Source organism: Nylanderia fulva, unplaced genomic scaffold, assembly GCF_048542155.1.
Source record: "Nylanderia fulva isolate GAGA-0341 unplaced genomic scaffold, ASM4854215v1 Scaffold58, whole genome shotgun sequence".
Taxonomy (NCBI): domain Eukaryota; kingdom Metazoa; phylum Arthropoda; class Insecta; order Hymenoptera; family Formicidae; genus Nylanderia; species Nylanderia fulva.
In genome coordinates, this window is record NW_028190676.1 from 370,663 (window position 1) to 386,291 (window position 15,629).

The window sequence follows — 15,629 nt, forward strand, 5'->3', positions numbered from 1 at the left end:
TAATAAATAATATTAATTTATTTACTTATAAATAATTAACATTAACTGTTTTTATAATTTTATTTTAATTGTATAAACATAATATTTAAATTAAGAATGTGTTATTAGATTTTTCCGTTTTGTGTGATATTGATGCATGCCATATAATTATACTTGTTGAATTCGTCTTGTCGAATACTTTGCAACAATATATAACATTTATATATTTGCATATGTTGCAAGAAAATTAATAATGATTTAACTAATCGACTCTTTGATCTTTAATGACTTTAACTCATGAAGAACGCAGTTGACAACATAGTTTCCGTTAAAAATATGTCAATTGGCACCTGTTTTGATTTTGTAGCGAATAATTTAATTAATTCATTATTTAGTTATACAAAATAGATTTATATGAAAAATTTCTTATATAATTAATAATAAAATAAATCGCAAGACAATAAATTACATTAATAATAATAGTAATAATAATAATTTTATCTATTATAATAATGATGATAATAATAATAATAATAGTTATCTATTATCTATTATCTATTAAACCAGTGTGGTTTTTAACTTTTTTGGAAGATATGAATGTTAAACTCTCTTTTTATAGTCTTAACAAATTGAATAAATATATTAAAGTACATAAAGATCCTATTCCTAAGTGTTCAAATATCAATGTTATATATAAGATAGACTGTATAAAGATTGTAATGCATCGTATGTTGGTCAGACTAGTATGAAATTATCTACTAGAATATCAGAACATCGATCTAATATACATAGAAACGTAAAAAAATATGTAATCACTGACCATAGATTAAAACATAATCATGAATTTAGTTGGGACGATGTAGAAATACTTGACAAAGAATCACAATATAACAAAAGATTGATTTCAGAAATGATGATCATAAAAAGGCAAAATAACAGTCTTAATTTAAAAACAGATATTGATGGCTTGGCAGTAATTTATGACGATATAATACATAGACTACCTAAGATATGAAAGTTGAAAAACATAAACAACTAACTATTTTCTCCGTTGTGTGGTCATCTCTCTGAGAGATAAAAATCATTCGTTATTGTAACCTCGAGCAATCAACATCTGAAAGCCTTCACGTCACAATATATTTTACTCGATTTAATTGTAAGTCTATTTTTATTAATTTACTTATCTTTCAATGTTAATTTTTCGTATACAATGATTTTATAGACATATTAACAATTGCTTATCGAGATTCGCAACCGACCTCCTAACCGAACAATTAGCGAGAGATCTGTTTCGCGACAATTACATAGAATGACGATTCGAGGAATAGAATATATAAAAATGCTCATGCTTTAAAAATGCGTTGATTTCGTTTAAAAAAAAAAAATAGCTTGACGTAGTTTTATGCGAATAACTGTGTCTCTGTATAGTTTTATTATATTGACAGTTAGGAATAATTGATTGTTAATTTCTATTAATCTTTAATTTTAAATGATGCGCTGAAGAAGGTTGAAAAAGGCAACCGAAACGTTCGAATTTATTTCTGTCTAATATTTTATGTTATAAATCTTTTTCCACAAATAAATATTAATGAAAGAACTTAATTAGCTCTTATTGCCTTTTATATGTATATTAATTTTTAAAGAGCTGTTACAAATTATATTAAACTTTTTTGGAGTTACGAAACACTTTTGATTATAACAAACATTTGTGGAACATCAAAATCATTAAGGTAATAAAACTAATAATAAAAATAGGCATAAACGTACTTTTTATAAAAAATTATATAGTACAGATTATATAACAGTAAAAAAATGCAAATTAAATATAAACTAAATGTAAATTTAAAAAAATAAATTTATAAAATGTAAAAAATTATAATAGTTTTTTTAGGTATAGGTATGTGGAACACTTGTAACATTAGTGTTCCGCGGAACACGTTTTAAGTATTCTAATACAATTTGATTAAATAGATATAATTTTGTTAAATAAAAATTTAATTAAAACCAATTTGTAAATTGACTCAATAGTAGTTTTTATATATGTATATCAAAGAGAAAAGTTTGTGATAAATACAGATACGGTGCATAAGAATAAATACTGCAATAATATTCAATAAACATAAATAAAGAGAGAAAAAGGGGAGGAAAATGTACAAGGCCTGATTTTAAAAATAAAATATTGAAACGTGATGTTTATATAACCTTGTTTATGTATTGCTACAAATTATACAATATAATATGTATTTGAAAAGGTATGATTACAAATACTGTTTATGATAAAAATGCTGGATACAATACAATACAATATTGAAATGAATTTCTTGTGATGTCACACCATCGAATTATGATTTTTTTCATTTTATAACTCTTATGCCTTATGTTACATATACACCATATGACGCGAGAAGGATATACGTTCTAAAAATTTGCATAAAATTTACATGATCAATATTGACCTAGTAGTGCCCTAGTAGCTTCATTACGCCTTCGCAAAATATATATGTATAAATAGAATATAGATGTATCATGTTGTTATAATTAAATCAAATAAATAATATGTTATAACTTTTATAATAAAAATTTGAAATTTATAATATAATTGCATTATAACATATGGCACTTAAAATATATTCAATATTGTTTAAAATAATGACAATGCAACTATATACATCAAAAGGAACTCGGAATACGAATTGCAACACACAGTTGCTATTAAAGCATGCTCAACATCGATCTCATTCATTCATTTTCATTCATTTTCTTTCTTTTGTTTATTTCTGATCACAATGTAAATATTATATTATTTTCATAAAAAAGAGACCATTAACCATATAAAATAATACATAAAAATAAAAATTTTTATTTTTTTAATCAAATAAAAATACAGTAGCTTAATAAATAATTAAAAGAAGAAAAATGTACACGGTCTGATTTTAAAAATAAATTATTAAAACGTAACGTTCTTCCCTTAATAAATAATTACTTGTTTTTTGTATACACGACTCCTCCACTATACTAAATAAAAAAAATTTGTTTAACTAATATTTTCCTCAAAATTCATAAAAATTTCTCACTCACAAGTTTAGTAATCGCATATATATATATATATATATATATATATATATATATATATATTTCTAACATTAAGAAATTATAGTAATCTTAATATGAATGATTTTATTAATGTTAAAAATTACAATAATAAAATTATTTTTAGCTACATTTTTTTAAATAACACATGCATGTTCACACTTTGAACGAAATTAAGAAATACAGTGTTAAAAATATAACAAGCAAAAAAGTTTGCATATTTTTGGCTATATATGGATAGCTAAAAATTCATATATAGCCAAAAATATGCAAACTTTTTTGCTTGTTATATTTTAAACGCTGTATTTCTTAATTTCGTTCAAAGTGTGAACATGCATGTGTTATTTAAAAAAATGTAGCTAAAAATAATTTTATTATTGTAATTTTTAACATTAATAAAATCATTCATATTAAGATTACTATAATTTCTTAATGTTAGAAATATATATATATATATATATATATATATATATATATATATGCGATTAGTAAACTTGTGAGTGAGAAATTTTTATGAATTTTGAGGAAAATATTAGTTAAACAAATTTTTAGCTATATATATATATATATTAACCTCTTAACCTCTCTCTCTCATTCTTCTGTTTTTATAATTAAAATAAAATATTTCTATATTTTAAGTTTTTGGTAAAAGAAAAAAAGAAGAAAAATATATACAAGCGTACGTAGATATACTATAAACATGCGTTTTTCCTCCGCGCAATTATCGTTTATATCGAACATAACGCTCGTGAGGTCAATAACACTTGATATTCTATTAAAAGAGTCCCACCCTTCGATATTCTATTGGAGAATGACATATTTGCTTTGTGTATCGTAACAAAACACAGTCATGCGAAATACTATATATTTTACAGAAATAGCTCACTTTCTTGGAACGATTGATCGAAACACACATAGATCGCTATATGGTGCCTATATAATTCGACTCTACAAATCAACGCTTATCTCGTCGGTCTCGGGTCTCCTTTCGTTAACATGGCCGTTCGATTCGCGTCACAGTAGGGCTGTAATTCGTTGCTTACACTCACCAGGTATTGCTTGCAATGTTTTTTATGTCTAACGCAGGCGGGACGCTTCTTTTTCTTGGAGGTGACGGCGGCGACTGTCAGCCCATTGCCAGACTTTTCCTTATGGGGAGTCGATAAGTTTGACTTGTTCGCAGGCATAATTTTTCACCCAACTGTTTTTGTTATTTTATCGTCGATTATTATCAAATATCGTCCGTAAACGATGAAACAACAAGAATAGATTTAACAAGGCCAGATTCAACAACAGAAAATAACAATTATGTGATAACGATCGAAACTTTCCTACTTCACACTTTATTACAGGTTGCTCTCACGGCTACATGTGCGCGCCATCGTGTGTGCGCATAAAGCCTGTTCTACAATTGCATAAACGTAGATGTGAGTGGTTGTACGGTATCGTAAAAACTATTACTACTGTTTGCAAACGGTAGTAATAGTTTACAACTGCTTTTTACAACACCGTACAACCACTTACATCTACGTTTACGCAATTGTAGAACAGGCTTAAAGGTGACTCTATAGATGTTTCGAAGCGTTGCGTTAGCCAATCAGAAAATCTTTATTCATAATTGTTATTGGTCAATCCAATGTCTTTTTGATCACAACCTATAACCAAAGAATATAGATGAGTATAGAAACACAGTTTTCGGTACCCCGCGCGTTGCACAAGCTGGGGTACTTTGCTATAGTTTACGTCACGTATACTGTACTCCGTATAGCATTTCAGTACAGTATACGTGACATAAACTATAGCAAAGTACCCTAACTTGTGCAACCCGCGGGGTACCGAAAACCGTGTTTCTATACTCATCTATATTCTTTAGTTATAGGTTGTGATCGGGAAGACATTGGATTGACCAATAACAAAAATGAGTAAAGATTTTCTGATTGGCTAACGCAACGCTTCGAAACATCTATAGAGTCACCTTTAAGCCTGTTCTACAACTCCGTATAGCATTTCAGTACAGTATACGTGACGTGAACTATAGCAAAGTACCCCAGCTCGTGCGACTCGCGGAATATCGAGAACCGTGCTTCTATACTCGTCTATATTCTTTGCTATAACGCATATTTGATTAAAATCGATTGAAGTACTGCCACAGTATAACCATACCCAGTAGCGACAGTGGGCCATTTAAACGTGTCTCAAATCTGAGTGCGCATGTGCGAACTTATACCCTTAGCAACATGGCTGCCGTCAGCTGCTGTAAGCGGGTTATTATATGTTGTGTAGTGCTAGAAATCGCGTAATAAGATAATTAGCTCGATAAATCTCGCTTGAAATTTAATTGTTTCCTCTTTACTCATTCGTGATGTCATCTGTGAAGAAAGGTGAATACAGTTGCGCTATGAAAAATTGTAAAAATATTTCTAAGCGTAAACCTGGTCTCAGTTTTTTCTTTTTCCCAAAAGATCCAGATAGGTATATAAAACTAATTGTTATTAATAAATTTGTAATTTACAAATATAAATATATATAAATGTTAATTATATATCAAATATTTTCTACCTAATATTTTGTGTATAAAACGTTTTTCAGAGAAAAATTGTGGTTGGAAAAATGTGACCGTGAAATTAACGTGTCACACATATATCGGACATAACTCGATTACGTGCTTCACAGATTAATATATTTATATTTGTTTATAATATTTTATTTATATATTATATCTTTATATATTATTTTAATATTTTACTGAGACAGCGTTATCGAATATCTATAGTCATAATACGAATATCAAAATATCGAAGCATGTCGGATTATGCCCAATATGCGTGTAACTTCAAAAAATTATAACAAAGATTTGCGCTGAAAATGGCCCAAAAGAAGGAGCCAAAACGTTCGCTTTTTCATTTTGTTTGTATGAATTATATTAGTATAGAATAAAGGTATGCGTTTTATTAATCTTACGCTTGCTCGTATTCAATTATTCCTATCCCCGTGTGTACATACATTTGAATCGTAGCGCCCGTTACCCTTAGCAATATGGCGGCATATCACGTGACGTTGCCGAGTTGAGACATACTACATCAAAGGTGCCGACGCTCACTGTCGCTACTGGGTATACTGTGGTACTGCGCTACAGTTCATAACATAATAAAAAGTCAGGCAAACTCAAATAGCAAACTGACGTCATTAAACGTCAAAATGATGTCATTAGACGTCACAATGACGTCAATTTGCTACCTGAGAAATGGGATAAAAATATCTTTTTTATATGCTTAAAATATGATACAAATATACACACATACATGCACAATATACAACCCATACAGCACAGATTATTGCAATTATATTGCAGCAACGTTGCAATGTTGCAAGTTGCAATGCAACATTATAAAGACATTGCAGAGATATAGGTGCACAAAATTCCAGCACACTTGTAGCAACATGACATTAATATTTCGGAAATATTGCATGTAATCCAAATTCTATAATTTATATATTGTAATATATATACATGTACCCAGCAAACACCAAATTACAGCTATATAATTGTTAGTTGTAATTTCCCACTCAAAAATATAATACGTGTTTAATTATAACAATTATATTGTTGAGTGGAAAATTACAACTAACAATTATATAACTGTAACTTGGTATTTGCTGGATATAATACTGTAATAAAATAATTTTTTGCAATATTGTACAATAAAAGATGTTAACGATAATCAATAATTTTATTAAATCATTGGCTTAAATTTCTGTGCCGAACGCTCTGCGCAATACATGTGTGCGTGTATAGTAGGCGCCGGCTTCGCTACGTAGTAGACGTAGACCGTTGCAACTCGTGGTTATCACGTGTACAGTAACTCGCATTGACTTGTTTTGCTGTGTAAAGGAAAAGGTAAGCATTTTTTTGATAATACTATGTTTAATTATAACGATATACTATAAAGTTAAAAATCTATATTTCGTAATTATAAAAGAGAATTACTTGTCCCAAAGTTAATAAGAACCTATAACCTCTATAACCTCAAGGAGACTGAGACTGATTGGGAAAGTAAAAACTATATATTTATTTATGATATATCTTCGTATATTTTTTAAGTGAATATTTTTGCTTTATTTAATTTTCTATTTTGCTATGGGATATATGTACATATCTCTATGATACAGTAATATGAAACTATAGATACTTTAGAGGTAAATATAGGCAGCAGTTAAAATAAATAATTATAATACATAAAAAGTAATATAATATATATAAATCTGTAGCTAGTGCTTTATGTGTGTATATTTTATATTATCATTTCTTACTTGTGATGAGTGTTTCAACTATTTATACAGTTCGCACTGTGCATATACATTTGTCGCATTGCAGATAATATGTATTTGTATATTGTGAAATAGAAAACCAGAAAGAAAGCAAGAAATATTGAAATAAGAAAATATATAAAGGCACATAATAGATAAATATAATTATTACTGTTCTAATCAAGTTGAAATTTTGAGAGGATATATGTGATTTTGTCTCTAGAATAAGCATATGTTTTTGTATTATGTGTAATAGTATAAACAACACATTATATACAAATAAATATAGGCAAATTAATCTGTTTTTATATTAAAATATTTTTACTATATTGTTTCAGAGAATATTACTAAACATTTTGGCAAGGAGGATTCTACGTATAATATCTTGAGTAATACGTACATACTTTTGATATATGTATATATTAGCATTTCATTAATAGGTAAGCATTCTTATGTATGTAGGATTTATTTCCTCTCATCTTTAATTAATAATTATTGAATTATTTGAATTATATATTACATTTACAGATATAACTAAAAAATATGTAATTTATTTTAAAAAATTTGTATTTGTACTGACAAGCTTAAACTTAAATGTATAATATGTCTAATATATTAAAAGGTAAAATATCTGTTTCAAAACGTCATATTAGGAGAATTATTGAAGATCAAACTAATATTGATCTAGCAGGATTATCTACACAAATCATTAATTTATTTTTTTTATGTAAGTATATGAATTTTAATATTATTTTATTTTTACAGATCCTTAACAGGAAAGGAAAATCAGCCTCGTTAAGTTTATAATATTTATAATGCTCTTTCTAAGTTTTTTTTATGTTCAATGATTTACTTTATTTGTTTTAACATAATTCCTTATCTTTATTTTTAAGTTCTCTTAACTGAAAACAAACTATGTTTTAAGGCTCAAATGTTATGTTTGGAATTATATAGTTTATGGTTCAAACTCTACGTCGTTACTATCTTTAAGTTTCTTTATAGCTAGTGGGCAATTAATGCTAGCCCATACGCCAAATTTAAAATTATCTTTAAGTTTCGATTAATCGATTGTGATTATATTTATGATTATATAATCAACTGTGATTAATATTTATTTGTGATTATATATAATCGACTGTGATTATATTTATTTGTGATTACATTGCAATAAACAAAAATATAGATAACATTTAACTACAACGTATTTTCATTAATGATTTATTTACATTTATATACCTGTATATGCAACATTAGTTTATGGTTGCAATAACAATGCATTATTGCAAACTCATAACATTGCAATATTGTTGTAATATTTTGTTGCAATCTTCCAAAAAGCGGACATTTTAACATTGCTGCAATTCAACAGCAATGATGTAGCAACATTTTGCAGTGAATTTGCAATATTGCAGTGAAAGATTGTTGTAATGTTTTTGCAATCTATCGGTGCTGTATGGGAATATATATATATATATATATATATATATATATATATATATATATATACATAGATATACCACACTCTTTCAGAAAAAGTTAATAAAAAATTCAAAATAAAGAACACTTCATAAACTCTTGTAAACGAATTATTTAATCAGTGCCGTAACTGGACGCATTCAAAATTAAAAGATGAAAAAATTTTATAAAAAGTTTATGGAATTAAATATATTTATTTGTAGCAAATAAATGTCCTTTTAATTCAAAGATTTTTTTATTATAAATATTTGGAAACTCAAAATATTGAGTACAACGGGGTACCTATTTTGTACATATATATATCTCTCCCATACAGCACCGTTAGATTGCAAAAACATTACAACATCTTTCACCGCAATATTGCAATATTGCAAATTCACTGCAAAATGTTGCTACATCATTGCTGTTGAATTGCAGCAATGTTAAAATGTCCGCTTTTTGGAAGATAATAAAATTATTGATTATCGTTAACATCTTTTATTGTACAATATTGCAAAAAATTATTTTATTATAGTATTATAGCCAGCAAATACCAAGTTACAGTTATATAATTGTTAGTTGTAATTTTCCACTCAACAATATAATTGTTATAATACACGTATTATATTTTTGAGTGGGAAATTACAACTAACAATTATATAGCTGTAATTTGGTGTTTGCTGGGTATATGTATATATATTACAATATATAAATTATAGAATTTGGATTACATGCAATATTTCCAAAATATTAATGTCATGTTGCTACAAGTGTGCTGGAATTTTGTGCACCTATATCTCTGCAATGTCTTTATAATGTTGCATTGCAACTTGCAACATTGCAACGTTGCTGCAATATAATTGCAATAATCTGTGCTGTATGGGCTGGCTTTGGATAGATCTTTTACGTGAGCCACATGCCACATGACGTGGCAAATGCGAGGTTATGTTTATTATACGCAGCTTTGATATTTCACATCTTTTTCGTTATTTGTGCTTTCGTTCTTTATTTAAAAAAAAAATATTACTCAGAACACATTAATATTTATTTGCCGTCTTTTAAGGACTAGACCCCACCAGCACACGAATGACGAAAGAACGTTCGGTAAACGATCGAATCTGTTCTGTTTTACTGTTCGAAAACAGTTCGGTTATGCCACAACAAAAACGTCCATTTGATGTTTGCGTTTAATTAAAAACAGCAATTTTACTGTTTATTAAAAGTATATAATAGTTGACTGATGAGTTTATAAAGGCCGAAAATACTCAATTATTCCGAATGATTTCGGAATGTTTAGGTAACAAACGAGATAATCCGCAGAGTATCTTCGGCGGTCGCCGCTCAGCGATTTTTGTTTGGCAAGTGCACGATTACGCGCTTTCCAAATGAAAATTCGTTCACCAAACGTTTGCTCGTCGTTCATGTGCTGGTAGGGTATAACAGCACGTGAGATATCATAAGAAAAGATATAAATATATTTATTTATTTTTAACATTTCAATATTTTCTATATTGTATCTTCATCGATCTCTCTCGCTTCTCGTACTTTCATCTCACACGAAAAAATACGCGCGATTGGCTATGGGTAAAGTGAAAATGCAATATCCCTATGCTCACGCGAATAAAACGTCAGAAACGTGAGATAGCAGTGGTTAGAGCAGAGAGTAAAAAACCGACAGAATTATTTTTCGTGTTAATTTTTCATGTTAACAGTTAATAATGAATGTTACAGAAAAGCAAAAATTTTGCTTAATTAGTTTTATGAAACAACATCCTGATTTCGGTCGGGGACGCTTAAGATACAACAGCGAAAATAAATGAAAAATTGTAAGTGTTATAAATAACATTTATATATCTCTTGCAAATATATGTTTCTATAAGTAATATTATAAATAATAATTTGATATGTCATTTGGATTGTTTAAATATTTGTAGGATGAATTGTGGGAAAAATTATCTTTAACCTTAAACACGGCAGGATATGGACCACGCAAGTCACCAAAGGAATGTGCTAAGGTAATCTTTATTATATCATACAATATTTATAAATATATAACAATTTATAACTAATAAATAATAGACATAGATTTTTGAAGTATTATAAAATTATGACAAAAATTTCAAAAATGAAAAAAATAATAATAGACTAGTTTGTTGTATATATAAGATAAAAATAAATCAATAATTGCACTATTTGTCGACTTATTCTTTTAAGTACATAATAAGAACAAATCTATTATTGCTTCTTTTACACACACAGACAAAGAGTATAATTACAATAATTATATACAAGGTATCCCAAAACTGATAATATAATGTCAGATTCTTTTTTGTAGCATTGGAACTTATTTATAACTCGATATTTATTTAGAATACTTATCGCCAACCTTGGTCTCGAGGCATCTTGTATATTTATTTTTTAACCGTACAACTATGTAAAAAAATTATTTGTTGCTCATTATATTTTCTGTAGATGTGGAGAGACTGGAAGTCTAATGTCTTAAAGAAAGTGGCGAAACACAAAACCTATATGATGGGAACAGGTGGCGGATCACCAAAAGAGCTGCAATTATCTGGAACAGAGAACGCTTTATTTAACTTTTTAACATCAGATGCCAGTGGTTTAAAAGAAATACCAGAAGGTGGATTTACAAATACAATGCCAACTTATGATAACAATGAAACCTTGAGTTCATCTACTTTATCATATAATATCGAAAATAATGAAAATGAAGTAGAAGAAACATTTTCAAATGATTATTCGAATGATGCATTACTTTTTCAATATAAAATGCATTCTCCTATTCAACAAACTAAACAGCATGTACAATCAGTATCATTATTGCATACTAATATACACGTAAAACAGAGAAAGTGTGGTATTCAAACAAATACAAAAGTAAAAAAATATGATACATTTGTTTTATCATTATCCAACTTCCAAAATGTACATCAAAATAAGGAAAATTGGGTATGTATAAAAAATCTCTTTAGATGTGTTATATAATATTAATTCTTTTTACAAATATAGATTAAATTTAACTTTAATATAAATTTAATATAAATTTAACTTTATTGTTTTATTTATAGGAACAGAATAATAAAACGTGTGGATTTTCTTTAGATGATACAGAAAAATATACCGCAAAACAGTCAGAAAATATATCAAACTTTTTAATAAAATTTAAAAATGTAAGGATGATCTTGTCCGGGATATGATCTGGTTGCTAATCAGTTTTCTCGTGTTTGAAATGCAAAGTAATATATTTCGCTTAACAGACAAATGGCTCTGATACGGCGTTGAAGTAAACTCAGCTCAAGGATCTCCGATGGTCCGACTAGACCTTTCTCAGAAATTTCTCGCTTTATTAACTGTGACCCGACTTGGTCAACACTCTCAACAGAACGCTCGCTTTCTCGAACACTGCGTTACCTCGAGGCCTCGATTCTCTTATCCCCCTCTCTCGAAAGGGAGCGCATCGCTTAATTCGCAGATTCTCATCCCCCTTAATCCTACTTATCAATCACGTATCTATATGCTTTATATTTTGGTCTTCAAATTTTCGGGAACCCTTACAAAAAATATATATATAATTATATTATTTTTATAATTTATTTTTTTTAATGTTTGTGAACAAAGAAGGGCTGTAAGAGCTATATTAAACAAATTGCAGTTGTCAGATAATCTTAATAAAATTCATTTAAAACGAGAAAATAAATACATAAGAAATAAACATTTATGTGTAGATAATATTAATAAAATGTATTTTAAAATGAGAAAATAAATATATAAGAAATAAAACAATTATGCGAACGTTTCGGCTGACATTTCAAGCCTTCTTCAGCGCAATACAAATATTTTAATTATAAATTAGAACGTGATATTAAACATTAAAGACGGTAGTTAACATAGTCAAGATAATAAATATGTGAAGTCAGTTATTGTCTCAATACATATGTTGTTGAACAAGTCATCGTGTATGACAACCATCGTTTCCGATACATACTTTGTTCGAGAGAACGCACCATGCAATCACCCATGAGAATAGACTTCCTGATTTATTGGTCAAGGGAGATATCTTGATTGAATCCTCCCGATGAAATGTTGTTAAACATTAAATCAAGATTTAAATAAACAAGATCCGATTATTTATTATAGTCTGATAAGTAAAATGCACTGTACACTCACTCAAACAAAACGGTGATAATTTTACAAAAGTTACACGTATCAGATCCGACATCCCTTTGAACAAGGTTTTTTGCAGAGGACAAAACAGAACGTTAAACCATCACAACTCTCAGATCGCAAATGCGAAAATACCTCAATGTTTTACCTTCTTATATCAAGGTTTGTTTATAAACTCTGATAATTTTGACAAAGACTCTATAATGTTGTTATAATGTCAGGCAAAAATTCTGTATCAGTTTGTAGATTCAATCCATTAGCTTGTCTTTTTATAAATAACATTTCCGATATTAGTCTTTTATTATAATAAGGTTCTTTATCTAAAATTTTAACTTCGCTCCAATCAAAATCATGGGAGAACTCCAATCTATGATCCGTAACCACCGATTTATTAGAACATTTTCTGTTGATGTGTTTTTTATGTTCCGTTATCCTAGTATTCAATTTTCTGCCAGTCTGCCAGTTATTTTTTTTTATATTATAGATATAAAAAAACCACGACTTATGGCAACAGCAATTAATTTGTTAGAAAAGAAATCAACTTTATCCGAAAATATCAAACAAAAAATGTTAGAATTGAAAAAAGATAAATTAGAATTGAAGAAAGAAGACTCAACTGTCTTTAAGGAAATTTTAAAGCAACTACAGAATATGAATGATCTTGTATCATCTTTGCGAGAAGAATTACTGGGACAATATCTAACAACAGATATTTAAACACTGTAAACTAATCTCAGGTACATCGTCAATTTTGTGATATATGCATACATTATTATTTTTATTTAGTCTATTTAGTTAAAAGTAAAGTAGCATAATATATTTGATTTGCTCTCTTTTAGTTTATTTGTTCTGTTTATTTGATTTATGTTAAACCAAATTCATATATTAGAAAAGCAGAAGGCAATCACTTGCGCTGGATAGCTGGTAATGAGTTTACTAGGTAATGAACTTACAATTAGAGTGATAGCAAACTTACTACTAACACGAGTTCTAATTGGTTGCTTTTCTGCCAAGGTGTGAATTCGGCTTTAGTCATTTGATTATTTTATTTTGTTTATTTGATTTATGAAATCAAACAAAATGCGAAAAATAGAAAATAATCGCATGCATATTTTTAAATGCAAAGTCCAACGTGATATGTATTACTGTGATCACATCTTAAATTTAAGTTTGATAAGACTGAGATTGTTATTGATTATACCGAGATTTATGATTATAATTAATTGCTTTATTGTTAGATCGAGAGTATAAATGTTTAACTTTATGTTTAATTTGTCTTCACAAAGTTCCAGCAATATATGTATGTTTGAAATAAAAAACTATTCAAAATACCATCTAATAATATCTCTTCGTATTTGTTCAGCGTTATTTCCATTAACACCATTATATGGAATTGGTGCTTCTTGATCTATATCCTCTAAACATATTTCATTTGGTGGAATTCTCTATTTTATTGCAATATTATGTAGAACACAACATGCATTTATAATATGAGCTAAAAATAATACGATAATAAATAAAAATATTGTCTTTTTATGGAGGAAATTATGCTTAATATCTGCAAATTCTGGCTGATAATGCAATGCCCTTTCTTTTCGTAAACATCGCCATCGGCCTTTTAAAATACCTATGCATCTTTCCACAGCAGATCGTGCTGTTGTTATGTGTTGTGTGAAACTCGAGGAAACTCGAGGAAACCATCGAATTACTTACAAATACACCGATAATTCAAAGCGATAGCGACGGAGAAGAAAAAATCAGCGACCTGATGCACAAAGTCGAGAAGATAACGTCAAATGCGATATCATATATCGACAAATTTGTGACATACGACGAGACGTACGATACAAAATTCATCGTCACTTCAACAACGACAGTAAGATGAAATAAAGAGGTCGAAGTTACGTCGAAAAAACCTTTACACATCGCGCAAAGCATTATCGGAAACGAAACATCCAAACAAGTAACCGCAAGATGGACTTCCAAGCTAGTTACTTACATCATGGAAAGTGAGGACGAAGACAAAGAGGTTATCATCTTTGACAACTCGAGGCAAAAAATTCAACGAGAAGAACAACCCTATATCCGACTAGAGGATATGCCATCAACATCATTCGCAGACCAAAGTAACCTGCAAGAAGATGATGAGAAACAAGAAAAAATATTATCCGACACAAAGAGTGAGGAAGACGATAATATATCAACAACGATACAACACACACACAATGCAACACAATAAAACACAACAAGATCACAAAATACAAACACAACACAAAAAACAACATGAAGAAACATCAACACAACAAAAAGTACAAACTAAATCAACTTGTATTAAACTAAAGAAAATCACAAAAATACCACGCGAGCTGAAAGATCTACTACAAGACTCAAAAAACTTAACGACTATACACAAAGAAAATCAAAGAAAGAAGAGAAAATTATCGTACGCAGAGGAATCATCCGACTCCTCAGATGATGCGGTAATGCGCTACAAAAGTGCAAGTAGACGCAGACATAAAAGCCACATAAAACATAAAACTAAGCAACAAAACAAAAACATCCAGAGCAAGGGATCCTTCTCCCAAACCTAAGGATTCGTCGTGCCCGGAAGC

The 15,629-nt window shown here is 28.8% G+C and overlaps 2 protein-coding genes and 1 long non-coding RNA gene across 8 annotated transcripts in view; 2 read left to right on the forward strand and 1 right to left on the reverse strand.

Moving 5' to 3' along the window:
* The window catches only part of LOC114931603 (uncharacterized), a 129,348-nt gene extending 124,875 nt beyond the window's left edge, over nucleotides 1-4,473 (reverse strand). For 3 of the 5 annotated variants that reach the window (XM_029303725.2, XM_029303730.2, XM_029303724.2), the window contains exon 1: nucleotides 4,119-4,473. In XM_029303725.2, the coding sequence (XP_029159558.2) occupies nucleotides 4,119-4,256 (138 nt within the window). In that variant the 5' untranslated portion in view covers nucleotides 4,257-4,473. The remainder of the gene's footprint in view (nucleotides 1-4,118) is intronic. The other 2 variants (XM_029303731.2, XM_029303728.2) reach the window with 2 other exon arrangements.
* Nucleotides 4,474-6,836: 2,363 nt separating this feature from the next.
* LOC114931596 (uncharacterized) lies at nucleotides 6,837-8,571 on the forward strand. 2 transcript variants are annotated; one of them, XR_003819705.2, is made up of 3 exons: nucleotides 6,837-6,967; nucleotides 7,716-7,817; nucleotides 7,906-8,009. It is a non-coding gene; the product is annotated as an uncharacterized LOC114931596 (long non-coding RNA). The 2 variants fall into 2 exon arrangements; XR_003819704.2 differs by lacking the exon at nucleotides 7,906-8,009 and adding an exon at nucleotides 8,143-8,571 and having other exon boundaries at nucleotides 6,839-6,967.
* Nucleotides 8,572-10,771: 2,200 nt separating this feature from the next.
* LOC114931592 (uncharacterized) lies at nucleotides 10,772-12,801 on the forward strand. Its single transcript, XM_085487576.1, has 4 exons — nucleotides 10,772-10,847; nucleotides 11,305-11,802; nucleotides 11,922-12,023; nucleotides 12,111-12,801. Exons 2-4 carry the CDS (start codon nucleotides 11,305-11,307, stop codon nucleotides 12,138-12,140), a joined length of 630 nt encoding a protein of 209 aa, XP_085343702.1. The 5' UTR covers nucleotides 10,772-10,847; the 3' UTR covers nucleotides 12,141-12,801.
* Nucleotides 12,802-15,629: the final 2,828 nt, after the last annotated feature.

Coding starts and splice junctions, on each gene's coding strand:
- LOC114931592 (XM_085487576.1), top strand. CDS start 11,305: ATGTGGAGAGACTGGAAGTCTAATGTCTTAAAGAAAGTGGCGAAACAC. Junction 11,803..11,921: donor ATCAAAATAAGGAAAATTGG/GTATGTATAAAA, acceptor TTTTATTTATAG/GAACAGAATAATAAAACGTG. Junction 12,024..12,110: donor TTTTAATAAAATTTAAAAAT/GTAAGGATGATC, acceptor TTCGCTTAACAG/ACAAATGGCTCTGATACGGC.